This window comes from Anser cygnoides, chromosome 1 (assembly GCF_040182565.1).
Source record: "Anser cygnoides isolate HZ-2024a breed goose chromosome 1, Taihu_goose_T2T_genome, whole genome shotgun sequence".
Lineage (NCBI taxonomy): Eukaryota > Metazoa > Chordata > Aves > Anseriformes > Anatidae > Anser > Anser cygnoides.
The window spans coordinates 154,821,930-154,849,769 of NC_089873.1; the positions used below are offsets into that span (position 1 = coordinate 154,821,930).

The 27,840-nt window shown below is 40.4% G+C and overlaps 1 protein-coding gene across 2 annotated transcripts in view; it reads left to right on the forward strand.

The window, feature by feature from the left end:
* The first annotated feature begins 22,211 nt into the window (after positions 1 to 22,211).
* TMTC4 (transmembrane O-mannosyltransferase targeting cadherins 4) overlaps positions 22,212 to 27,840 on the forward strand; it is a 52,632-nt gene continuing 47,003 nt past the window's right edge. Inside the window, exons 1-2 of one of the 2 annotated variants that reach the window (XM_013174438.3) lie at positions 22,212 to 22,351; positions 24,214 to 24,429. In XM_013174438.3, coding sequence (XP_013029892.2) covers positions 24,268 to 24,429 — 162 coding nt within the window. In that variant the 5' untranslated portion in view covers positions 22,212 to 22,351; positions 24,214 to 24,267. Of the gene's footprint in view, positions 22,352 to 22,713; positions 23,463 to 24,213; positions 24,430 to 27,840 lie in introns of those variants that run through there. The other variant, XM_048072681.2, reaches the window with a different exon arrangement.

Below are 27,840 nucleotides of genomic sequence, written 5' to 3' on the forward strand. Positions count from 1 at the left end.
CAAACTAAGGCACCCTTCTGTAACAGAAGACAACTGGTAACCCTTATATCTATATATATATCTATATATATCTATAATACTTTAGTACTCTTTTTTACCATTCATTATACATGCACCACACTAGCTTGGAATAATTTCCATTCGGCTTCTCACAGGACACACAGTTCTGACAGTTCTGGGAAATCATTCCTAGATCTTTATTCTCCACTGGACTTTAGGATCGCACAGTCTCATCTTCCGCTTCATTGTATGTCACTGTGTTGAGTGAAAAAGCAGGCAACCTATTGGCTTCCCTAATACTCTGGTGCCAAGTAACACATGTATTGTTTCCCCAAACACTGTTTTGGCAGTTACTTTGTGAGCATCTGCTGCCCACAGCCAGGAACAACCTGGCTTCCCCTGCAACTGCACGTAGCAGCAGGCAGCTTGTGTCTTCACCTTCCTCTGAAAGTTCGGCTCCCTCTATCAGCTTGAGGTCTATAGCTTAAGGCAGTTAAGAGCAACTACCACAGAAAAGGTGACAGCAGAGCTGCTGTGGTCAGTGTAGCAGTGTAAAATGAAAAATGAGGTTTCACTGACCTTCTCCAATGCTTCAGCCCATTTTCCTGCAGAAAGTCCAAATTTTCAGAATCCTTCAGAATAGCTGGCATTGCAAAAGGCATAATCGGAGTAACAAAGTGTGCCAAAAATTTTACCTATGCCTTGCTGAAAAGCTGGTGTGTTGTGAGAAGGAAAGAAAATGGCAAATGGCAATGAGAAAAAAAAATAACAGAACTTCTGTAGTAATTTTACACAAAAGAGGGGCTAACTTCTCTGAACTCTGGTGTAACAATGTCAGGAATGATGTGGAGTTAAAAAGAAGAACAAGTGATTGTCATTAAAAATAATCTATTCTGATTCTCTCACTTATAGCTGGACCCCATCCAAGGCGTTCACACAGAGCTACAGAATCCCCTCCTCCTCACAACCAAAACACACAGTAGGGATGTTTGGTGATACACATGAGAAGCGAGCAAAAGAAGGAAAATAGCTTGAGGTATTCTAAGTTCCTCTCCAAAATATACACCCAGCAGGGATGAGCATGAATCATCAGTCAGAAAGCCACATAAATGATCATCCTCCCTGTGCTGGTTTTGTTTTATTTGCTTTTAAATTTGTTGAAGCATTGTTTTGTTTTGTTTTGTTTTGTTTTTGTTTTAAACACCAGAGCCAACATCATCTGTATTCTCACTTCCTGAGTTACGTTCAGTCTTTGGAATTTTCTGAAATGCAAGTCGTATGAAGCAGGTCATTTTTTTTTCACCCTCATAAATCATCGTACAACAAAATCATTGCCCCTACTGCCCGCAGGTGACCGATAGAAAAAAAACGAGTTCTGACACTGAAAAGATTATGACAAAGAATAGGGCACAAAAATGTTCTGTTTAAAAAAACAGAGCCTGATGTAGAAAAAGAAAAGGTTAGCTTCCTCCCAATTAACTTTTGGGGCACAGAGCTCTAGCTCATCAATTTTAATCTGATGCTTCATGGCAACACTTTATAAATTAAAATAAGATTCATCTCTTCTGATATCAGGAAGGAGTTTTACAAAGGAGCTGAGATTCAGATGTCTGCACTTTTTCCTCTACGCAGCATACAGAGTGGGATGCCACGTCTGAGTAAAGCACAGTATTCACCATTATCTGTTGGCTGAACTCTCACGAGGACTGAGTTTGTGATTATTAGACCCCTGCATTTCATAAGTGTTGGAACATCCTGATAGTTCACTTCTCCTAAGCACTGTTATATTCAACACTCCATAACCTAGAAATTAAACACAACATTTACGAGTGAGCTCCAAAATGCTGCAGTCCATATGCTGTGAATGGAAAAGGAATGTGGGTTGTAAGAGCTTTGTAACACCAGACCACTAAGCAGAGGAACATCTGAACTGTACAATGAGGAGAGCCAAGTGGGAAGAATGGGAAATTTTGTAGAGCTTAGGTTCTGACTGCAGACCTATGATACAAAGTGAAATGTGTTCAGAAACAAAAAGCATGTTCTGCATTGAAGTACCTAAGTCACACACATGCAGACCTGTCATGTCTTACCTATAATATCTACCTCTCAGTGATATACCTAGTCTCTGTTTATATCCAATGGGGAGAAAGAAATAAGCTCTCCCAGAAAGATTAATTTGTCTGGTTTTAGGTATTTATCTTGTGATGAAACAAATAACAAATCACATCTTAAGAGTTTCTAAAGAAGGTTTCCAGACAACCATTCTGATAAAGACTTCTGTATTGGAGGGTCTACATTTCAACAGATGACTCTTAGTTTGTCAGTTTGAAAAGATGGCCATGAAAAATGTTGACTGACTTCAGGAATGGCTTGGTGATTAGAACATTTACCAGATGAATATGACACTTGAATTTTATTCTTTCCATGGCCAACAGGGTTCAGATTTGTAACGGCATATTGGCAGAAGGGAACTTTAATCCCTCACCTCTTACTACACGTGGGCCACTGTTCAAGCAAGTAGAAGGGAATGACCAAGTGGCCATGCCACTCAACTGGAATCACAGTCGTCTTGGTTCCTCTCAGCACTTCCATGATTAGCAGTCACGATTAAGTAACAGCAACAAAACTTAAAGCCAGATCTAGGTCCCCTATTTCTTCAGCAAAGACGAGTGCTGAGATGAACTCCTACTATACTTTTTTGGCCTCATTGAGTCTTACATTCTTTGTTGCCCATGAAAAATGAAGAGTACCTTTCTGATAACCAGATGGTTAAGTTCTGCATTGGTCAGGCTGCACAACTCTCAGGAATGCAAGCAACTACACCATTGTGCAGAAATCAGGCTTTTCTGATCTGCCACTTTTCTCATCTGGCACTACCTGATGACTTTAAATAAGGCAAAACTGAACGTTAATATATTAGGTATTAGGACAAAATGCTTAGAAGGACTGCATTCTTTGGGGAACTTAGACTGTAATTCCCAAAGAAGCCCAGGCAGGGGGTGATCCCAAATATTCAGTTCAACCACAGTAGTAGTACTTTTAACTCTTCAGAATACTAAAATTTTTGGCACATAAATAATTTTCAGTAGAAAACTGAAGGATCTATTGCTTTTCAGGCACACAGATGACTGAACAGGTTTATGGGTGTTTTTTGTTTGGCTGGGGTTTTTTTTGGTTGGCTGGTTGAGGTTTTTTTGTTTGTTTGTTTTGTAATTTTTCCAGTAAAGTTAGGCATCTATGTTCTTTCAAAATACACTTTAGGCACCTAGGCAATATTTTCAGATTTTTCTCTCAGTGAAGTATTTGTTCTTTGTTGTATTAAATTCCGTCTCATTCCTGTTGTTTTATCCTTAAGGTCATCTTTTTTTTTTTTTGGTATGACATCTAAATTCTCTCCTGCTTTGACAACGCAACCCAGTTCCATACCGGATATCATTAGTTCAATTCTACTTCTCATGCCAAAGTCATTAAAGAAAATATTAAGATCCACTCAAAGACTAATTCATGAAAAATGTTTTCAGTAGTTTCCTTCAATCCATTACATCTTTTATTTAACATTGCCCATTGTCACCTTCGCGTTAAGCAGCTCCCTAACTACCTTAAAATTCTTACCTCTGTCTTATTAATGAGCACTTTCCTACGGACATCATTTCAGATGCTTTATTCACAAATTAGTCTGTCTCAGTGGAATTACTTCCATTTAACTTCAGTGTCTTTAGGGTGGTTATCTGCAGCTGAGCTAGTCACCCCTGGCTAACTCTACAGTCAATGAAGAGAAATAAGCACTTGTAGGTGTACCGATTCACCTGACTTATTTTAGACATTGACTTTAGGATGGCATGAATCATAGCCTAAAAGGAATTTTTTTTAGGCACTGATAATAAGGGAGCCTGGGGTGATAAGTTTAGAAATAGGTGTCTCCAGAGCAGACAAGTATATTTAGTTAGATGAATCCCATCATCCATAACCAAATAAATTAGATCTTTCATATATCTCTTCTTTATAAAATCTGTTATCCAAAAAATGAATCCAGTTATTCTGGTATAAACTGCCCTTGGCTAAACATGTTGCATTTTATCTCATTTTCTGTTATCTTTCTGTTATAAATTATGAATTCCATTATAATTTGATTTTGCATACAGTTGAGATTAGATAGTAGGTCTGTTGTTGGTCAATACTTTCACCTTGCGTAAATAAACCTCTTGTATTTCACTTCTATCTGCAAAGCAGTTATGTCCATTTTCTGTACATTCATTCTGATCTTTATTAATTTTTATTTATGTTTATTTTATACAGAATTTTGAACTATTAAATGTATAGTTTGACTGGTCTTTCTGCTTTTACCTTTTTTTACATCTTCTACTAAGCAGCTGGCTATTTTAAAAGTTAAGCCCAACCAATGCCAGATGCTTGGAATACAAGGAGTTCATTACTAAACATTATTTGAAAGGATACTTTTTTCATATATAACTCCTCAGTTGTTTGTCTTTAGAATCAAAATTCAAATAAGCAGTACAGGCATTAAGTGCAGTTAGGCATTAATTTTAAGTTCAGTGAATTGTAGCAGTTATCAAAATCTATAAACATGGAAAGGGGAGGATGGAAAATTGCTCAATAACACACAAACCCAGAGCAGTGAGCAATCTTCTCTACCTGACTCCTCTTTAATATGAAGCCTCTTTGCAAACAGATGCACTAGAGAACAATCTCTCTGCTGTTTAGTAAATTAATTTCAAATTGACTTTATTAATACCAAATAGGAGCACATTGTATCATTATTAACAACCCATTATGAATGTGTAAATATCACTAGATTGCCATATTTATTGGAATAATAAACTGTGAACATTTAGCATAACATTAAAATCATTAATACAAGGACTATAGTAAGGTGGTATTTTCCATACTCCAAGCAGACAAGAACCATGCATAATGTAATAGCATAGTTTGCAGCTGGTAACAGCAGGCTAGATTGCACAAAGATATTTTAAATGTGTTTTTATTAAAAAGAGAAAAAGGTCTTTTAGCTGATCTAAAGCAATTGCTGAGAGAAAAGCTGAAGAGGCTATCATCATGAAATGTAATGGTAAATGGAGAATCCTGGCAGAAAATGTCCTACAAAACAGTTTTCCTCTGTATTTGATCCATATTTACTGAGGACCTGATCCAAAGCTCATTTGAAAGTCAGCTGAAGAACTCCTGCTGAAGCCAATGGATTTTGGACCTCTGTTGGAGTGCAAGAACAAGATAGTTGAAATTATCCACAGGGGTTCAATCTTGATATGAAAAGTAAATGATGCCCAAGATCATGTATGTAACTGGTGCTAAAATGAGAGATGGGACTGAACTGTGAATCCGTGGTGGTTTTACCCAGCTGGGCAGCTGAACTCCACTACAACCTCTCTTTCACTCCCCCTCTTCAAAGGCAAAGCGGGAGAAAATACAATGGAAAGGGCTTAAGGGTTGAGATAAGGACAGGGATATCCCCCAGGAATTATCATCAAAGGCAAAACAGACTCAGCATAGAGAGATTAATGTTATTTATTACCTATCACTAGCAGACTAGAGCAGTGAAAAACTACAAGTGAACTAAAAACACCTTCTCTCATCCACCCTTTCCTACTTCCTCCCAGTGAGCAGTGCACGGGAACAGGGAATGGGGGCTGCGGTCAGTCCCTGACACTTTGTCTCGGCCGCTCCCTCCCTGCCCCTGCTCCACGCGGGGTCCCTCCCACGGGATGCCGTCCTTCCCGAACTGAGCCTGCGGGGGCTGCCCACAGGCAGCAGCTCTTCAAGCACTGCTCCCACACGGCTCCGTACCACGGGGTCCATCCCCCAGGAGCAAACTGCTCCAGCACGGGTCCCCCACGGGTGGGCGGCAGCTCCCCCCAGACCCCTGCTCCTGCGTGGGCTCCTCTCCACGGGCTGCAGCTCCGGCCCGGGGCCTGCTCCTGCGGGGGCTCTCCATGGGCCGCAGCCTCCTCCAGGCCACATCCACCTGCTCCACCGGGGGCTCCTCCACGGGCTGCAGCGTGGAGATCTGCTCCGTGTGGGACCCATGGGCTGCAGGGGGACAGCCTGCTCCACCAGGGGCCTCTCCCTGCACAGGCCGCAGGGGAACTGCTGCTGCCTGCCTGGAGCACCTCCTGCCATCCTGCACTGACTTTGGGGTCTGCAAGGCTGTCTCCCTCACATTTCCTTACCCTTCTCTCCCAGCTGCTGCTGTGCAGCAGGTTTTTTTCCCCTTTCTTAAATCAGCTTTCCCAGAGGCACAACCAACATCACTGACTCAGCTCTGGCCAGTGGCGGTTCCCTTTTGGAGCCAGCCGGAGCTGGCTCTCATCTGACATGGGGCAGCTGCTGGGCTCTGCTCACATAGGCCACCCCTGAAGCTGTTTGCTGCCAAAACCTTGTCATGTATACCCAATACATCAATTATATGTAGAGTTATTTTGAATATTTTTCCCCATTCGAACAGCCCCAATGGTCCTCAAGGCTTTGGAACTCTAGCGTGATTCAGAAGCATTTCAGAAACAGAGGGAACGTATGCAGTGCAGCTTCCAAACCCAGCAATAAATCTTAACATATGTATCAGACACTAATACATTAAATACTATGGGTTAAAGATATTAGTTGCATTTTATCAATACATGGGTAAAAATCACATAAAGGAAATCAGATGACCAGAAAACACTGATGGTGAGAACATTTGTATCCAAGAAATATGCCTGGGCTTCCTATGAGCAAAACCAGAGAAGCTAGCTCATTCACAAATTTAACTTTTGCCCCATGTAAGAGTAAGACTGTTTTGTATTATCAGTAGATTAATTTTTCTACCTCATATAGACTAATGTAATTTAGTGTTGGTAATATCTTGTTGTATATATTAGCCTGATTTCATATCACAGTTATAACAATAAAAGAAGAATTATGCTCTGAAGCAGTACTTCACTGTTATTGAATCAGTGTTCACGTTGTTTCCCATTTGCAGACTCTCCTAAACCCTTCTTAAAATTTTTTATATTTAAACTTTGGCAAATTAGGTAAGAATTCTTCCACAATAGGTTAACTAACTAATAATGATGGGTAAAAGGTCCGTTTTGACTGCTTTTATTCACTTCTTTTCACCTGTTTTCTCTCTCAGTTATTATGGCCATGATTACTGTTAATGCATTTCATATTATTGAAGATATGAATTCTTATTGTGCTATCTGTATTGCATTCTTTTTATATGGTTCTTGTACCATGTACTTAAGACTTTAAGTATTAAAAAATAAAAAGTTATCCATTTCACTGAGAAGCTTTTATTGGGGTCTGTCTCCTGAAACTCTCTTTGTCTAGGAGGATCTCATGCCTGAGAACTGACATGTGGTTTCCTGTGTCAAAGGACACAAACAGACTTTGTCAGGTTAGAATCCAGCTTCTATTAATACAGATCTCTAAATCTCACAATTTGGGATTTAGGCACATTTATTTTTTCTCTCAGTTAACTGTAAAGAAACCTGGAATGAGTAGCTCAGCTGTAGATAAAGACCCATGTGCATTCAGTTTGATTGAACCTGACTTCAGGTGAAGGAAATTTATCTGATGGTCTTCTTGGGAGTGGTGATATAAATGCCATTCAAAACTCTACTCCATATCTTCATGAACAATTCTATCAGAAAGGAAAAGGAATGAACCGGATGCTTTGTGCACTGCAAGGTTTTGAAATTCTACCAATCTGAAAAGGTACCATTGTTTCCAGAGTGACATTGCTTGCCTTGAGAAATTGTAAATTCTGAGATGAGCAGAAGATTTTTAAGAAGGAACTTCCTAAAGGGTTGAAATTTTTGCTAAGGGTAGGGCGTATTAAAAGAGACACTCACTCTACGCGGTCCGTCAGTAACTAGAAAACCCTCCTGAGCTTGAGAACAGGCATGAAAGAATATCAGGCAGCTGACTGTCAGATGAAGACTTTGTGTGGTGGTTAAACAAGACAACAGGTTTGTCTGTAATGCTGTGTAAGAAAAACCCTTGTGAGCATGGTATGTTCTGCATCCCCTCCATTTCCTATACGTGCAGTAGCTTCCTGGTCCATGTGAGCCCTTTCAGGGGCACAGGTATACATTGATCATGTATGCCGATCAAGCAGGTATTTGAGCAAATGCAGGCTTCTAAATGATCTGACGGGTATGTGCCACTGAGCTCACACTGACAGACTAGCCTGCATGATGCACAAACTCAGTTTTGAAAGTTTGCCTACAAGCTGCTAGTTTGCCCTCAAGCACACCACGTAGACAGATGTGGTCTGGAAAAAGAATGGCTGTGGGAACTGCTAAGTCCCACACTGCAGTCAGAAAATTCCTAGCCTTTTTAGGAGTTTCGTACAAGCAAACGATTGTGACCCAGAGGCCTACCCTTAGAGGAGAGCAATAGCAAATTTACAGCTTAGTCTCCTCTATAACCTTAACAACACTTAGCAGTATGACTTGCTTAGCATCAAGCTATATGCATGAGAGTCAGTAACATAAATGTATTTGAACATTCATTCAGCAGACAAAGTGTGGTTCACAGTGTATTTTATTCTTCCTGCAGACTACAGCAAACACATCTTCCAACAATACATGTCCTTTTCCTTAAACAACGTAAAACTGACTTTGCTAGTATTCAGCCTCTGTCAGTGGTTGCAGCAGCAACCTCATCAAATGCAATAGGTGACACTCTGCCTCTTGGGCAGTTTTTGTATGCTGTTTTGATATTTATGATCCACATATCATGCTGGGGTAATCCATGTTCTGTTTATAAGTGCAAGCAAAATTCTGCTGTTCAATTGGCATCATCTCCCAGCGCTTCTGTAGCTGTATTCACAGGCAGGCAATGAAATCCCTGTGCAATACACACACTAGCCGTGTGCAGCAGATGTATGCAGAGCATACATAGAACACCAGAATCCTTTCTGTGGCAGCTGTCTTGTTTTTATAACAGGCCGTGCAGATGGTAAAGGTGCCTTCCCATTCAGCATTACCTTTCCAGAAGTCAGCCACAGATTGTTTGTTTCTCGCTCGCTACTTCCCTTAATATCACCACCCTTATGGCACCAAATGAGGAATCTGGTGTTCCAGATGCTCTATGCATACTATCGTCTACCAAAGAGTTAGTCTGGGCTCATTGCAGATGGTTTTGACTGTATATCTTTGAGGGCTTTCACCCATCACTACTGAAGAGAACTGACGAAAAGCAACACAGGTCTATGAGAAGGAAGACACAGGCAGGTACATCAGCTGTTGCACAGCTTTTCTTTCTGTATTCTAACTCACCAGCATCACTCTTCTGTCATAAAAGCAAGAAATATTTGCTGTAATTTGTGTTCTGTTTGTCTTAATATATTGGTGTACTTTTGCAGCTCTATAAAATAGCTGTCACTGGGAAATATTTCATTCCTGGGGTGTCTCAACTGTAGCACAGATGCATGGTTGTGCTGCTTAGCTCCCACCCCTGCACCAACTATTCCTTTTCTTGCTTCTCTACAGCACAGCTAATTGGGCAAGTCTATTGTCCTAGACCACTGCTACAAGACTTTCCTACTATACAGCAGAATTAGCTCTAACATCTGCCTATGGGGGAGGATTTCATGGCAGATTAATCTGATTCTGCTGCTAAAGACAGTGCATATACAACTGTAAACACAATTTTACCTGACTATGCTCCTTGCCACCACCTAGTGGGTGGCTGGACATTTTGTTTTAAATAAAAATTACTATAAATTACTGGGTTATCTTCTGGGAGAAGCCTCAAAAATATTTTGCATATGTGTTTATTTAAATATACTTGTCAAAAATAGATTCACTGCTAGCTGGTTCAATAATGTAAATATCTGCTGTATATTTTCATCAAAAGTACCCTGCTAAAAGTCAAATGTGACGTCTTTGCTCTCTATTTAGTTTATCAAAGCTGTCTTTGAAAACCTGAGCCCACTGAAAGCCCATAGCAATGTATGCAATGTTTACAGACAGTACAGAATTTGCTTCAACTTTGCCTTTTACTTTTGTAGCAAAATATGTTGTGTATGGACCAAACATATATGTATGTATGGAGAGAAGGGGGCTGGGAGGTGAAGAGAGAGAGAGAGGGCAAGTCACGATGCTGTACTCAATTTTACTTCAGAACTCTTCCCTGGCTTTTCATACATTTATGCATAGTTCCCCTACAGCTCTTCTAGACATACACTAAAGTGAAAGCTTAACAGGATGGAACAAAAATGGATGTAGTCTTAAGAATACATTTACTGTGCAACTGAGTTTACTCTCCTGTTCAGGCACAATCCTGTTCTCCCATCACACCAGAAAGCACTGTTTCTATTGCAGAAGATCTTCATCTGGACCCAGCAATACAGAAGGAATCACCTGTGCCAAATCCCGTCCTCCTAAATCACAGTTAGTTGTGTAACAGACATGGAGTTCTGAGAGATCCACAGAACTTCCACTCTCGCAATGAAGAACAAGCTTAAAATCTCTGATGTAAAAATGACAAAGCCACAAAAACTGCAAGACGCTATATGAATAAAGCAGAAAAAAAATAACAATATGGTGAACGCTCAAAAGTAACAATTTAGTTATCAGGAGACAGTTAAAAAGCTGCTTTTATTCCTCTCCAAGCAGGTTTCTAGACGTGATGTTTTGAGCAGTCATTACAGTTCCTCACTGTTTTATATAGATACATAGGTATATAAACGTGTACATATATGTGCAAGTGTGTGTATAAATATGTTTATAAATATACACGTACATATTTATACTTCGTCTGCTCTCACCTGGTTTTCCTTTTTGGCACCTTTTGCTGCTTGCTGTAAATGACCCACCTGAAGTACTGTCCCACTGATATATATGTTAATATATCTCTATACCAACAAAATATTGATTGTCTTCCAGTGATATTTTTATGTGTATAATCTTTGCTGATTTGGAATTTTTCTTGAGCAGCATGGGACTGAGTCAGAACAATAAACCTGATGCAGAAAATAGCAAGCTGAATTCAGAAACAGGAACGGTTTTCATCAGCAGTTGCTTTATCTTTCCTGTAGTCCCCAAACATAAAAACCAAGAGGTGTTTTCATACAAACCTTCCAGCTCCGAGCTTATTAAAAAAAAAAAATAAAAAAAAAAGTTAATTGTCACCCTGCTGCATGGCATACTCACATCAGAGAGGTAATTAACTTTAGGGGATAAAAGAATGACAGTAAATCTGCATTTAAATGGTATATTTAAATCCTGCTTCAATCTCCCAAATCTGAGCACGGATTCCTTATCCATCCTCATTCATACTGATAAGGATTCATTCAAGTATTCCAATTGACCTTGGTAGTCTTTCTCCAGAGAGTACACACCATCGCCAGCTAAAGTGGCCCTTAGGGACTTCCTCCGAGAACACTTTTCTTGCTAATATATGACTTAATTATTACCCGTAACACACACTGTCAAACAATTCTGCATGAATTCACAGCGATTAGGCTTTTAGATATATTTTTATAAAAAGTAATAGTATAAAATCCACTACATATTTTAACAGACAAAAAGAAGATTTCCTACTTCCAAAACCAGAGAATCTTCAACAACAAAAAAGAAGCTGGTATACACATCTAAAGACACAGGCAGGCAATTTTGGTGCTGTAGGTCTTCCTTGAACCAAAACATGTGTGAAGTGACAGTGGCACAGCCTTGGAAGAGCCTAGAATGACTAAATGGCACATAAATCTGACTACAACATATAGGTTTACCTGCGCAATGTTGCTCCTCAGCTAGCTGTTTTTCTAACAAATTGTTACTGTTTCTTCTGTTTAAAGATTTAGAAAATTACTGTTGTTGAATATATTCATATGTATTTAATTGGTTTATCTGTTGCTTGTAAGACAAATAGGTATAAGAACTATTCAACTACTCTTTATATGGTAGTTTATTTAGGTAGTTAAATTACCTAAGCCAAAGATAAAAAAAGACTTAATTTTAGAGAAGACAGCAATCAGGTCTAGATAATTCCACTAGTTCCAAAAAACACAAATATCCTTGCTTAAATAAAACAACCAAATGGTTCACACACTGAACTTACTCCAAGTTGGCCTGTCTTCACTGAAATATTTAACATAGGCTAATATTTAATATGTAGAGATGGGCTGGTGGAAATGTTAAACTTTGCCAAGTGAAATAAGCTCACCCAAGCTCTTAGTCTTGGTTTTCCATCAGGCTGAAGGTGAGAGGTGGTTCTTTCAAGAAATGGGTGCACAGAGAGCAACTCACTTAGCATCAGCATATTTCAGCTAAGGAGGTCTGTTACCTTGTTCCAAAGTAAGCCATCCCACAATTTCAATACAGTAAGGAAAAAGGGAAAGAAAAAGTGTTATTATTACTGCCAATGATGCAATGCTATAGATGTGACAAGGTGAAGGAAGATCCTTACTAGAGAACTATACTTTTTAAATTAGACAGTTGACTTAATGTGAAATCTCAATATTATTTCAAGAGCAAAACAAACCAAAACAAAAGTGATAACACAGGTGGATGGCCTAGAGGTGAGTTATTTGCACGGGATTCAGAAAATGAGTTTTGATTTTGTGGTGAAATTCACAGAAGCCTTATAAGGTTAGTTTTACTAGTCTCTACTTGTAGCCTGTGAAGCCATACAGGGGAATTTAGAGCAAGAGGAAAGTTAGGCACTGTGAAAACTTTCCCATATGTTCCTTTTTCTTTCCTTATTATACAATCAGGATCATAATCAGCAAGGCGTAATGCTGTACTGATAAAAATCAAGCTGAAACTGGAGAGTGTATTGCTTATCTCTTGATGGATGCAATGTTGTGTGTAGGTAGTGCATGTGAATGTTGCCCAAGAAGCTGAAATCCCTTTTCCAAAACTGATCAGTGTCCAACAGCATGGGAAAACACCGGTATAACTATATCAATGTGTTTTGACCCTATACAGCCTTACCAATCAGTTTCTACTTATATTTCGGGAGAACCACGTAGCCTTCTAAAAATTATTTTAGAAATTCTTTCTCAAAGTTTTTGTGCTTAATTTTCAAGATGGATAAATACTTTAAACAAATCTTATCTTGTATGAACTTTAGCTTAATACTTAAAGGATTTGATACAGATTATGTTGCATCATTCCAGAACAAGATTTGGTGAACCTAAACACAAAGTAATGGTTCCTGAAGGAATTGTAAAATCAATGGCATGAGCATAAGTGAGATGCACAAAAATAAATATATATATATTATTGCAGTTGAGAGCTATTAATCTTTTGCCACATATTTAGGGGGCCATAACTGCACTAAAGCAAATGTTTAAAAATTCATATTATAGAACTTCCTGGGATAATATAATTGGAATTATTGCCTGTTATAATTATTGCCTTGAGTCTTAGTTTTTTCTTATATCTATTTTTTTTCCTTCTCATTCTGCTGGAGATATCATTCTTATTCATGTTTCATTATACCATTTGTCGAACACTACCTAGCATTTAAGAAGTGATATGCTAATAAAACACACTAGGAAAATAACATTTTTAAATATGTTTTCAGAATTTGGAGTTCGAGTATCAGTTCTAACAAAACCCAGAATTTAAGAGGAGTCATACAGCTAAACATTTATATTATCATTTTGTATGTATCTCAGACAGATTTAGCAGTCTTATATCAGGCAATTTCTCTTCATTTATTTCTGGTTATAGTGAGTATCATGATAGTCTTGTAAAAGCAGAAAACTCCTTTTGGATTAATGTGCTCCTTTAGAAATGTTTGTTCATTAATGCTACACAACATTTTCTGACATTTCTCTACTGTGTTATACCGAGAGATAATTTACCCAGGCAAGTCTAGGATTACCTCCTTGTGACACATCACTTTACGTTTGAGGTCAGGGACGTGGCATTACCAAGTTTGATCCTGTGAAATACAGCAGACTTGCTCACTGACAGCTGGTATCTTGGAAAATGGTTTCAAAACCAATCACATTTGGAGAAGAAAGCTTTAGAAGATAACATGAATGCCTGTAGATACTAACCAGGGTTACTGTTCTGATCTTCCTTACCCAAATGTTGATCCACTTTCATACAACTACTACCACTGCAGTCAACAGACATTAGAGCACGTGGTGATTTTCAGAAATGGGCCTTCAGTAGATACAGAAAAAGCATACAAATGCTCAAAATGCGTGTGGATTGTCAAGGATTCTTTAAAGCCACAGATACCTTTACTAAAAATAACCAGTGCTTGGGCTATGAGATCGTGCAGGCCACTGCATCTGTGGGAGGATTCCTTCAAGTTTCTGACTTGCTTGGAAGGGAATAAATACAAAAGTAAGAAACAAGTAGAAATGTCCTTTCCCTAAGAAATCCATGAAATCTCTTAGGTCTATGTATTCTAGGTATACGGAGGGCCAACCGGTCTTAGGTCTACGTATTCTACGTATACGGAGGGCCAACTGTATCCTGGGGTGCATCAAGCACGGCATTGCTAGTCAGTCGATGGAGGTGATTGTCCCGCTCTGCTCTGCGCTGGTGCGGCCTCACCTCGAGTACTGTGTGCAGTTCTGGGCACCACAGTACAAGAAGGACATTAAACTGTTGGAGAGTGTCCAGAGGAGGGCGACGAAGATGGTGAAGGGCCTAGAGGGTAAGACTTATGAGGAGCGGCTGAGGTCACTGGGCCTGTTCAGCCTGGAGAAGAGGAGGCTGAGGGGGGACCTCATCGCAGTCTACAACTTTCTCGCGAGAGGGAATGGAGAGGCAGGTGACCTATTCTCTGTTATCACCAGTGACAGGACCCATGGGAACAGTGTGAAGCTGAGGCAGGGGAAGTTTAGGCTGGACATCAGGAAGAGGTTCTTCACCGAGAGGGTGGTCGCACACTGGAACAGGCTCCCCAGGGATGTAGTCGCTGCACCAAGCCTGTCTGAATTTAAGAAGCGTTTGGACTGTGCACTTAGTCACATGGTCTAAACTTTTGGGCAGACCTGTGCGGTGCCAGGAGTTGGACTTGATGATCCTTATGGGTCCCTTCCAACTCGGGATATTCTGTGATTCTATGATTCTGCCTGAAGGTTTCTACAGAAGGTTCAAAGAGACAATTTTGCTGAAAGCTCTCCATGTATTTGCCTCAGGGAGCGGGACTGGAGTGCATTTTTCATATTTTACATCCAGCCTGCAGACTGGAGCCATTTGTTTTTCTTCTTCTTTTTGTCTTTTTTTTTTTTGACATTAATTAACCTATCTTTGATGTGCTAAAAAAAAATCAGTATGTGAGAAAAAAAATGGCAGTAACATTTTTCTTTCTTTTTCCTTCTCAGTTAATCAAACTGAATAATTGCAAGAGATGCTTATTATAAGTCAGGCCTTGATTTGCATTGCGCTGAGCCACCGATCTTTTGCTGCGGTTACAAGAACAACTTGCCATGGGTAAGCCAACATATGATTCTGTGGGACATCAGTTCTTCGGCTGTCACTGCTTGCATACACATTGCCACTCTGCCGTACCCTGGGGTAGATGCAAGCAAGTTTACCCTTCAGTGAAGTTATTTTCCCTTTATTATCCTGTTGCAGAATCTATCACAGCCCAACAATTCCACAATTGATTTGCTGGCAGTCGAGCCCTGGGGCTTGGAATGTAAATAAGACTCAGAATAAAAGTGATGTGCACTGCAGCAGCTGACAGTGAGTGCAGGTACTTCATCAATTGACCTGATTTCTAGAAAATCTGCTTGCAACCTTGAAACTTGCTTGCAATTACAATCTTTGCAATAAAATATTAGTCTCCATGGTAATGGGAAGTGCTTTCCTAACATATTTAGAATAAGAAAAAAAAAAAAGTGAGGAGATGACAATATCTCTGAGGAAAATGAAATTTTCAGTATCATTTCACAGTTGGACAGCTTCCTGCAGACTTGTCAACAGATTAGTAGCATTCTGCCCATTTTATACATGGTAAAACTGAGTAATTAATAGCCCTCAGGCCTTCCTTGCAAGAAGGAAATTTAATGAGCTCTGTAGCAGTATCAGAACAGAAGTGCACATAAACGGTTTGCCTGTGTCCATGCAAAAGAATTGCACTGATGGAAGGATGGGCCTGCCTTACTCTTTGCAGGATCTACTAAATGTTATTAAAAAAATGCTGCTCTACCGGTTTAAATGTTACAAAATTGTGGGTTGAAAAATGATCTCTTTGGGGCAGAGATTAACGTATTTCCTACATTTTTGTACAATGTCTATCACAACAGGAATCTGATCCAGAGGCCCTACCTTACCAGAAAAGAAATATGAATTAGGGTCGGGTAGGCAGCAAAAGAATAAGAAAAAATGTAGTGGGCTCTGTACAAAGCCAAGCACTCAGCAGCCAAAATATTATCCAGACAGAACTATGAATAAGGGGCTATGTTAGGAGCCACATGAATTGGGTTCTAAAGCTGGTCGTGAAATACCTTTCTGAATAATTTCCCCACAGGAAACAATCAAAACAACGGACAAAAATCTTCAAGGCCAGGAACCAGGCCAGAACTAAAGTCAGGGTATGCAGAGAGATGAGAACAATCTTTTTCTCCCTAGTCGGAGAGCCAGAAAGAACCACAGCATTCAGAGACTATGGCAGGCTGCCTGGAGGATTCATGTCAATTCGTCTTCAAAAAGCCTTCCAGATGATAGCTGGTTTGCTGAGGAATTCAGTCTTGTTTCTCCTTAGATGGAGTTCTCTTGGATAGGCAGGATTTTTTTTTTTTTCTGAGACCTCAGAATTCCTAACAGAAAGAAAAATGCCATGTTCTAATCCACTCTGTTGGGTTGTGTTTCTTGCTCTTGACACTGAATTGCTGTGCAACCATGGATAAGTAACTTTATCTTATTATTCCTCAGCTTCTCCACCTCTGCAGTTAGAGGCATTCCTTTGCCAAGCAGTCTAGATGAAAAAAAGAAAAAAGAAAAAAAAAAAGAAAAAACAACAACAAAAAAAAAACAGATAAACTATTCCTTCTTAAATGTCTTATGCAACTATAATTACCATTGAGCAAGAAGGAAAAGAAAAATGCTATTTACAAATAACAGCTGGAAATTATCTAAAAGCAACCACTCTAGCTTCACTCCACAGTAACTCATATGCTCATATGTCTTATATTTCTCAGTTCTTTCTTGGGTAGACACACACATTCAGGCATCAGTGTCTGATCTCACACTTACAGCCAGACCTGTCTATTAAACACAATGATTTTAGTAAGAATACTAGCTTCATTTCACAAATGCCAGAAACGAGAAAAGTTTAAAATCTTTTCTGCATTTTATGGTAGTGTTTCTGTCTGATGTCTTGGTCTGCAGCCTGATGTTGTCTAATGTCTGCATGTTGGATGATGCTGCTCAACAGCTTTGCTTCAAACACTGATGCAGTTTTGAGATTTTTCAATCTAGATTTTGATTTGAAATGAGTTATGAACTGGATTCATATGAATCATGCAATATTAACTTCTCTCTTTTTTTCTTTATATTACAGAGTGCTTCATTCAATATATTTCCCAAAAGGTCTCTTACCATTTTTAGGGTTAGCTTCAAAGATCATTTTTTACTCCTACATTTTATATATAGGTCTTGGTCCTGGAGTTCTTTGGATGAACTTCCAAGGTTTCATGGAGCCCATTGTTAGGTAAGTAGGTCTGTGAAAATGGAATAAAAGACAAAGCTAGACCTGTAGCTGAAAAGCTAAAAATAGTTGGGAAGGGAACGTTTACACAGAAAATGGCACAGGCCCCAGTTCATTGTTTCCTTGTACCTCATATCATCATTTTAGATTATTCAATACAAAATGTCATCATCTGACTTACCATATTCAGCATTTATATTTCCCTTAGGCTGTGTAAGTGCAAAAAGAAGGTCCAATTTTTAAATATTGTGTAATATAAGGAAAGGCAAATAATTTTCCTAGCTCTCTGATCACAGTTGCAAATGCTCTTCAGGAGAATTTATTTTAGATGCTGCTTGGCTTTCCACTAGATAATCATTTCCCTAATCTTCTAATGAATTGCCCAGTACAACTTTGAGTAGCGTGCAGTAAGGTTCCCATCAATTTAACCCTAAAACAGTTACAGACATGGTTGAAAGTGCCTATTTTTTTATTTATATATATTTCTATATTTGTATATTTGTTTATTTATATAAACATAGATAAAATACTTAAAATGAAAGGTAAAAATAGTAAATTACAAATTGTTTCTGACAGAATGGAGATGCTTATACGGCCTTTGATTAGAACAATAAAATCTTCTAAACGTAAAACGTGGAAATATTCTTAAATCATATTTTAGCACATGCAATCAGCCTGACTATGTCTCCCATCTATTCCTCATACAGCGTGAAATAATTTTAGGAAGGAAATTTGAGTACTTTTGAAAATGATTTAAGAGTTCCACTTTCCACCTAAATTTTCTTTTTTATCTTCTGCTTCTTTGTGTCAAGCGTGGATAGTTACTTTCATTTCAATGTCTGGCAAAGAGAGTGGAGGGGAAAAATGTACTGTGGTTAAGTTAAAAACTTTGTATTTTCTCTAACATGACAAAAGCTAGGCAGGTGCGCGGAGTGCACAGAATGAAGTAGTTCAGGCTTACAACGCAGTTCAACGCTGAACTTTTAATGAGTTGGCATAACTACATTGGTACTTTCCTGGAAAGGTTTAAGTTGATTACCAATATGCACTTGTTTATATTTTATGAAAGCTAAAGTATATGTTATACTATTTCTGAAAAACTTCAGTGAAGAGTAGTGATAAGGATTCTTATCATTCAGAGAACAACCGAGCAGAAGAATATTTGTTATTCGCAAGTGTTTGACCTGCTACATTTCTGTTTCATATCGACAAGAACCCATTTCACAACTACCTGCATAGTAGAGCATTATTTTCGCTTTCAGGATTAACTATAATTTTTAATAATATCTATTAGCTACCTATTTGGGGGAAGGAAAGTGCATGATTAAATGTACACTTTAATGTAATTTAAGACAGTGAGCCATAATCCTTCAAATCCCTGCTAAACATTACATGGATTTAGCAACAAGTCTTAATGGATCTGCCCATTCTCATCCAGCGAGCAAGGATCTCTCTGCAGTAGCAGGGCTGAAGCAGCTAGCACTTTAGTGGAAGCCTGACTTCTAAGGAAAATTTAAGTTATGGGGTCTATTCACCAGTCCTCTTCTAAAAACTTCTGGCCCACATAATCCAGATTTATCAAAGTGCAGGAGCCTCAACGCAAGCATGTGGAGTTCTTACATGTTTCATAAAAATCATAGGGGCTGTGTAAGTGAGAGCAACCTGACAGGTACTTTCACCAAGAGACCAAGCTATCACGCTTTTTGTGGGGTAGCCCAGAAGTCTGGGCGGGCCATTCAGTGGTGAACACAATCACAGCTCTGGGTAGTAGCAGGATAAACTGGATCTGGAACAGATGGTAAGCGAAAAAGAAAAGGGAAGAAAGGAGCGAGATCCGAATGAAAATGACTCATACTGGTCACGGGTGGAATTGCAGTTACTAAAGCAAGGTGTAGGGATATGGGACGCATATCCACAGAACACAAACCTTCATTCATTCCACTCCTCTTGCAACAATCTTGTAACTTCTGTTTCATTTGTGTTTTATTTTTATCATTTAGGGTTTATCAAGACTGCATCTGTAGCATATGAGTTTGCCTGTGTACACAGATATATGTATACACACAAAAATATATATAATTACACACAAAACTAGCTACCCGAGACCTTGAAAAGCCTCGTAGCAGAATACTTGGGACTTAGAGAAAGAGACCACTGAACTGCTTTTAACAAGCAACTAGCACATTTGCATGTGATGCTTGTGCATGCCCCAGCCATGCAACACCTAATGAGCAGCTGATTAAGTCCAGTTAGGAGCAATTGTGCTCAGTGGACACAGCCACATTAATGAAGGCAAAATCCATGGCATGAAGAGGCATCTGTTTCAAATACAGCTATGGTAAAGACTGATAGTCTTTTAAGGCTTCTGAAACATTTTGGTTGAATCCCTCATTACCATAGTCACTGACATTTTATTCATGTCTGCAAAGTCACTGCAATACTTGCAAATGCTGATCCCTTGAAATATGTCTCTTGCACACTCCTTCTTACAAAAGAAAGACTGGCCTTTGTGCAAATCTGCAATGACAGGCTTCTAAAAATAAGGATGCAATAGCCACTTAGGTGGATCAATTTAGCATGCTGAGAAAACTACAGCACAAGTAGATACTCACCTCATACATAAACCTTCCCAGAAACTGCACATTTTTAAAAAAATAGTGTTGTATTTAGGAACTGTTTTAAACTGGAGTGCTATAATAACCCTTCTGAAGAAACAGACAGGAGATAAATTATGCAATTGTGGCTGATTTAAATCAGGCTTTGAGGGAACTCTCCAGAATGAGTATTTGCTCTGTAGTTAGTTCTTCACGTTAATTGAAACAGAACAGAAGGTCATTATAAAAGTTGCTATATTATGTGTAAAGCAAAATAATAAAATTATAAAAAATGGGCTTATTTCAAAATGGAAAAAAGTGGGAAGGAATGGCTACTGTACGTGTTGTCTACATCATAAGGAAATGTTAATCAGTATTGTTGTATTGACATAAGAAGCAATGAGGTGATTTATATCAGCTGTTAATCTGGCTGTGTGGATATAGATAAATTTGACCAGAACTGATGATATCAGCAGACTTACACTGAACAAATGAAATTCCGGTTATAAAACATAGATCAAGTATGTGCAGATGTATAAGAAATGCAAGCAAAGGAGATACTGAGTATCTGAATGGGCCATTAGTAGGAATAAATACATCAGCAAATGTGAAAATGACAAATCCTCTGCTGAACAAAATATAACATAGCAATGTGGAAGTGACTCAACTAATATAAGGCCTGCAATCGTCACAGTTAGTCCAATGAGGCAAAGCTCAACCTTGACTCACAGAGTCCTCCACATATTTGTATACGTTTAAATTAAAAGAAATTCCTACATATACACAAGTTTAAGCACGAACCGAAATTTAGTTTACTCTGCTGGAATTTATAGAAGACAGAAGAGTGAATGTATGAGACTGCCCTTCCTAACTAAGGATTTTTTTTTCTAAATTGGGCCCCTCTCTTCTGAGTTGGGGCCCTTCCATTAGTAAAGGCCAGAGATTTAAAACGTGTAAATATTGTGAACTCAACAAGACTGTTGGGTTTGGAAAGACTGGGAAGATAATTGACAAGAATTTGAATTGCTAATCCTTATTTGCATTAGTCTGGGGGGCTTAAGTTGGATCAGTAAGGAAACGTGACAGTCATCAGCCAGTACTTCCTCATCATAACTAATGTAGTGTGGCAAACCAGCTGTTTTCAGGAAGTGGTATAAATCTCATCACTTTTTATTCTAGGAGCAGAAAACCTAGAAAACATACTGTTAGGGGTTATCTCACGTTTTATATTGCATTTATAAGGCAGCCTGGCCAAAAAGCCATAAAGACGTCTTCCATCTCTGCCATTTTATGATTCTAAATTTATGGTTCTAAATTAGAGGATATGAAGCTTAGAGATTGTGCCCCCCTATATCACTAAATCGAGGACGAAGGCAGAAAGGACAAGCTCAGTTTCGTCTTTAAGGCACGACTTGACGGTCTTGGAGTGTTTATGGGTTGATTTGAGCCCCAGTAACAAAGGGAGCAGAAGTTTCTGTGAGCTTTGTGTGGTGGACAACATGCTTTGCGACAGCTTGTTGGCATTTTCCTACCACTTCCACACCCAGGAGCACCTCAGGTGCTTTGCGGTGGCTCCCGAGCGCGGCTGCGTTACGGACTAGCACCTCGCAAGTGAAGAGTTTCACGTACAGACTTTAACAGCACAGCCTGGGAATTGCGCTGGTTCAGCTGCTGCTGCCCCCCAGGCAGCTCAGCCGGACGTGCGGCGGCAGCGGGTTACGGGCGACAACCGCCACCGCCCCCCCGCAGCAGCGCTAACGGCCGCCCTAACGGCCGCCCTAACGGCCAGCCCAACGGCCAGCCCGCCAGGTGAGCGGGACGGCGACCGCCCGGAGCCGAGGGGGGCGCTCCGCCAGCCCCGCTCCCTCACCCCGCCCCCTCGCCGCGTCACCGCCACCCCCCGCCTCCGCCGCCAATGAGCGGGCGGGGCTGCCCCGAGGGGGCGGGGCGAAGGAGGGGCGGGGCGGCGAGGCGACCAATGGGCCGCGGCGGGCGGGACCAAAAGGCGAAGCGGCGGCGGCCGCGGCCCCTCCCCCGGCGGCCGGAGCGGCGGGCGCTCCCCGCGAGGGGAGTTGGGCGGCGGGCGCCGCGCGGGCTCCGGCTCCTCACAGGTAACGGCGGGCGGGGACCCCGACCCCAACCCCGCGACCCCAGTACCCCGGACCCCGTCCCCGCCGGGGGGGGCTCGCCCTTTCCCCCTCTAAGCGGCCGGAGCGCCGGCGGAGCTGGACGGGACAAGGGGACGCGACACTCGTGAAGGGCCGTTGGGGCCGTTAAGGACCGTTGGGGCCGTTAGGACCGTTGGGGATGCGGGGCCCCGGGGAGCCCCCTCCCTGCCTGGGCGAGCAGCGGACCCCCCCCCCCCCCCCCCGAAGCCCCCTTTCTGGGGGGGGGGTTCGCGGCAGGGAGCCCCCCGGGCGGGGGCTGAGGGGAAACTTTGCGGGGGAAATGGGGTGAGGGCAGGGGCACGTTGTGACCGGGGGCTGGTCCCTCTGGCAGCGCGGTGCGCTTCCCTCTGGTTAACCCTCTTGTTCTCAGCCTTTTCTTCTGCCGACGACCTCAGGGCACACGGGTGGGTTAGTGGAAGCACAGAGGTGGGTTGCTCTGGGAGGAGGTTTTGCTCTTCTTTTGCTCCTAAAGTGGCTGCCCCGCTAAGGAGCTCCGCTCTTGCTCAGCTCTCCCAGCTCCGTGTGCCTGGCGCCGAGCTGGGGAGCGCTGCTGCTGGTCCTCGCAACTAAAGGGCCGCTGGTGGCACAGGGAGTCCAGCCTGCCCGTGGGCGTGTGTGTGTGGGGACAGAAAGCTGCCAAGCGATTGTCTTTTCAGCCCTGATGGTCGAGTCTGTTCGGAAAGCCGGGTAGCTGGAGCTTTCTCCTTGGTTAGAACGTTAAATGCAATATATTCAGGTGTGCAGCAGTAAAGCCGGTATAAAAGAGCCAGCAAATAAGAAGAAAGTTAATAAGTTAAGCTTTGGACTCTAGAAATTGTGAGGCTGGGCTCCGGTATGTGCCTGTCATTCATGGAGCTTGCAAATAGAAACTTCATGTGCTCCTGTTATTACTGTAGTTTCCCGTTTGTAACGTCCCCCCCTGCCATTTACAGCAGCACTCGGTAATAAAACCACTCTCAGTACTGTGGGAGCAGCAGAAAGCAGAGGCAGCGTAGCCACCCAGGCTGGCTTTGGAGCATCAGATGACACCCTGCTGAGTAAAGGTGGCTCGCGGGTAAACTTCCAGTCTTGGTACCTTCACACTGATACTCCGCTCAGTGCTGTCGGGTTGTGTGGTCGCTCTCATCTACCTCAACAACTATATGTGTTTGATGACAGTAGTGGAATTAAGCCTGTGCTGCACTGGATGTGTGCAGAATGATGTAGTAAATGTTCCTTTGAGCCCTAATTATATGATACTTGTTGTCTCATTGTTTGAATTGCTGAGATTTAGGGCCCAGTCATCTCCTTGTGATGTCTGTATGTATTCCCAGTATGGGCTATATGTAAGACTAGATCCCTTAACTCAATGGACTTGGCTTGAGTTGAGTTCTTTTTGCAATTGCTTATGGTTTGTGGTTTTTTTTCCACTCACTGTAAGGAAATTACAGTGCTTATCATTCTCTTAAGAATTTTGTAAATGCTCCACAGTCCCTGTTATGCCCTATATGTTACACTTGAAAAGAATAGTAAGAAACAGATAAAAGTGACTTGCTCACCATTTTAGAATTTATCTGTGCCAGAGCTTTTGCTTAGAATCTCAGAATTTCTTGGCTTTTATCTCTGTGTATAGACCGTGAGAAATTGTGTCTTTCTTCCAAATTTGAAGTACGAAATTATGTTTTGGTATGTTCTGGTAATTATGAAACACAGTGAAATAAAGATATTTGGTTGATTGAAATTTCATTTTCTTCTTCTGACCTGCCATGTTGTTATCATTTTTTTAGTCAAACGTAAAACTGTGCATTTCTGTATATTCCTTTCAGATTTGCAACCAACATAATGCTGAAGCTCCCAAATTGGAACAAGCGTTTCACAGAATGGCACAAGCAGAACCTAATCTGGACCATGACATATCATGGGTTCTCCTTCCGTCATACTGGGCTAAAATCGTTGTGGGATTAATTTCCTTCCTCTGTTTTGCTAACAGTTATGATGGAGATTTTGTCTTTGATGATTCTGAGGCCATCATCAATAATAAGGTTTGTCTCTTTTGTTTTGTTGTTTTCTTTCCATTTGACTTAAATGGTAATAGGAAAAGAAATAATGACAACAATTTAAGTAGGCCCAAAATATTCATCCTAATGGAAAACTTCCTTCTGATATTCCCTTTTTTGAATTTTATTTTTGTTTGTTTTTCAAGTAAGCCTTGTTTACAGTTGACAAACAAACTGTGCAGAAGTGTTCCACAGAAAAACCAGAAGCATGAGTAAGCTTATAAAAAGTCTTATTCCTAAAGATGTTTGAATAACTTGACCTGGGTTCTAAGGCATAAGCAAAAGAGGGAAGAAATTAATCAGTTTTTTCTCCCCTTAGAATATGTTACCTTTAATTTTTTTCCAAGTCAAATACTGTGCTGGACAAGTCTTGCTATATGGTCAAGGGGAAGGGATCCATTTTGTTAAACCAAATGGACTTTGTCTGCTTGTCATCTAAGAAAGCATCGTCCAGGGTTGCAGTGAATTTAGATGTGATGTTTAATAACACTTATTCACAGGGTACCTGAATATCAAGACTGCCTACAGATCTAATTTTATGCTCATTTCTAAGTAAGAGTATGCTGTAGATTTTCTAATATCCATTGATAGTAATAAGAGAAATTTCCATTATTCCGTCACAGTGACAGATGAATAAAGTGTATGAATAAACTGGTTGCAAGATCACTAAGTGGCTGTAGGGTGCAGGGGTTCTCCAGCTGTGGTTTAAACCATAAAAAAGTCATAAGAGCAAGGAAAGCTGCTTTTCCCTGTGCTCCTTCTGCAGTTAATATTCCTGTGGTGGCAGTGTTTTTTGAAATAGGGGCAGGATGTTTTAGTGCTCTTTTTTAAAACTGATCGTAGATAAAGCAAACAATTCTTGAAATACTTAGAAATTAACATGCAACCCTAACAAACCTCTAGTCACGATTCTTTTCACTTTTACTTTGAGAAGCTGAGTGTCATCAATCGTTGAGACCCTTCGTAAAATCACATGTAGCAGTTAGTGGGCCTGTGGTCATGAGTGCGTCATGGTGTTGCACAGCAGCTCTTACGCTGTTCTGGAAGGTACTTGTGACAGGTTTGGAAAGAGAAGCACAGACTAAAATGAGTCATCCTCATCTGTTGATTCTGTTTTCCTGATGCTATGGGAATAGAGGGAGGATAATTTACAGAGACTCGTACATCTAGAAGAATACAGTTCATGTTTTTTGACCTTGCACAAAATTTAGAGGCAACTTAACTGCAATGTGCATTTAAGAACTTCACAGAATTACTGTTTACTCAGACAAATTTATATTTTGATTGTGTAAGTCTTCGTGCCTTGAGTTGTAAATGGATGGGGGAAAATATATCTGTCAAATTGGAAATAAATCTCAAAGCTCCTACAAGAATACTATCAACAAATTAACAACCTACAGTGACTTTATTTTTGGCATTATATTTTAAATTACCCAGCTCCTAGGAATGTTTCATTCTGCAAAGTTTCATTTTGGGACACAATTATAATATTTTAATTTCCTAAAAGCACAAACAAAAGACTGATGGTGAAACAAGGCAGGTTGGTTTGTTCTTGTAGAATTTCCACACTTGTAATCTTTCTCCATTTCTTCCACTTTTTACGTTTTGAAATGTTTCAGTTTATCTATGCAACACAACAACCTGCACCAGGATTATAGCTGTTGGCAATGCTGAGAAATTCATCCAATTGCTTAAATAGATTAATTCTTACCTAGTCTGTATGTTGAAAAAAAAATCGTGAGGTTTACTCTATTTTTCATATCAAAATCTTCCAATATCCCTCGGAAATTAAATGAGATTTTGTTGACAGTACCATTTTAACATGGGTCAAATAAATATAGGGAAATAACAAAATCCACAAGAAAAATGCAGAGACAATGAGCATTTAATTGTGAGAAAGAGCATGTAGCAAAGACAGGGGTTATTGGAAAAAAAGATACGATATTTTGTTCCTGCTCAATAGGAAAGGCAGCAGGTAAAATAATTTTGTAGATTTACTGAACATTACCTTATCAGTATTTTCTTGGGTACCACACACCAACCTTTTTGTTAATTTACTAGCTCCCTCAAACCCAATCTTTGATTTATTTTTTTTTTAAACAAAAGATACACTGTTAGTTGACCCCGTGCTTACCATGTTGTGGAACAGTCTGATATTAGATAATAATCCCGATAAATGGGGTACGAGGCTTTTTCCAAGTTTTTTCATTTTACGTAGCATTATTTTAAGTGGTACACAACGGTGGTTTTTTGTCTTCATTTATTTGCTTACTTGGCAAGTCAAACAGTTGTATTAAGACAAACTTTCAGATACGATGTGTCTTTTTGCATAAGCCTAAGAAAATAAGAAAAACCTGACCTTTCTTCAGGTATTGAACCCTGCTTTGTGTCGGCTGCTGCTAATCAAATGTTTAGAGATTCTTTGCTATGTACTTTGATACGTATGATAGAGAAAATCATACCTAACTTTTAAACAGTTGTGACTCTTAGAGCAAACAATTGCTTTTTTAGGGTAAGTCCACTGTGTCACAAAATTGATGTAAATAACTTTCTCTAACAAAACTTAGGTACATGAACAATCATAGAATCATAGAAAGGCTCTGGTTGAAAGGGACCTTTAAGATCACCCAGTTCCAACCCCCCTGCCATAGGCAGGGGCACCTCCCACCAGACCGGGTTGCCCAGGGCCTCATCTAACCTGGTCTTGAACACCTCCAGGGATGGGGCATCTACAGCCTCTCTGGGCAACAAGATACATGACTGAAGCTTTCTGAGTCAGAAGGAAGCATAATCTAATCACTAAATCGTTCCAGGTATTCAGCTTTTCCTGTATCCTGCCCGCTGAAGACAAAAGAAGACTGATTCAAGATGAATGGGAAATCTAGCCTTACTCAACTCGAATATTTCCAATCTCGTGTTATTACAGTTATCTGTGACATAGAGCACATACTTTTAAAACTGTGCTACTTCCTTTAAAAAAAAAAAAGAATAAAATTTCTTTCATAGTCCATTCCTTAGGCAAATGTGCATAAGGAACAGTGCTGGGACAACAGTCTGAGGGCTACACTGCCACCACCAAATCCCCCTTGCAGAGTACAAAGGCTGCAATATGTGCTGGTGTACAACCCGGTCCCAATTGCCCCGGTGAAAGCAGGCCATGTTGATTGATTTAGTGGACTGCTGATGAGGTTCACTCCTTCCCTGAGAGTCAGATTGTCACCTTGAGGGTTTGTGCATACCAGTGAGGAATGGAACAGGAATTTAGGTGCCGAAGGCCAAAATTGCAGTCCTGGGAGCAAAAATAGCTAAGAAATTCTTAGCTGTCACTCTACAGTGCAAACATCTGTGAAGGACTAAAGAAGTTTTGCACCTTGATAATTCTTAGACCAAAATAGG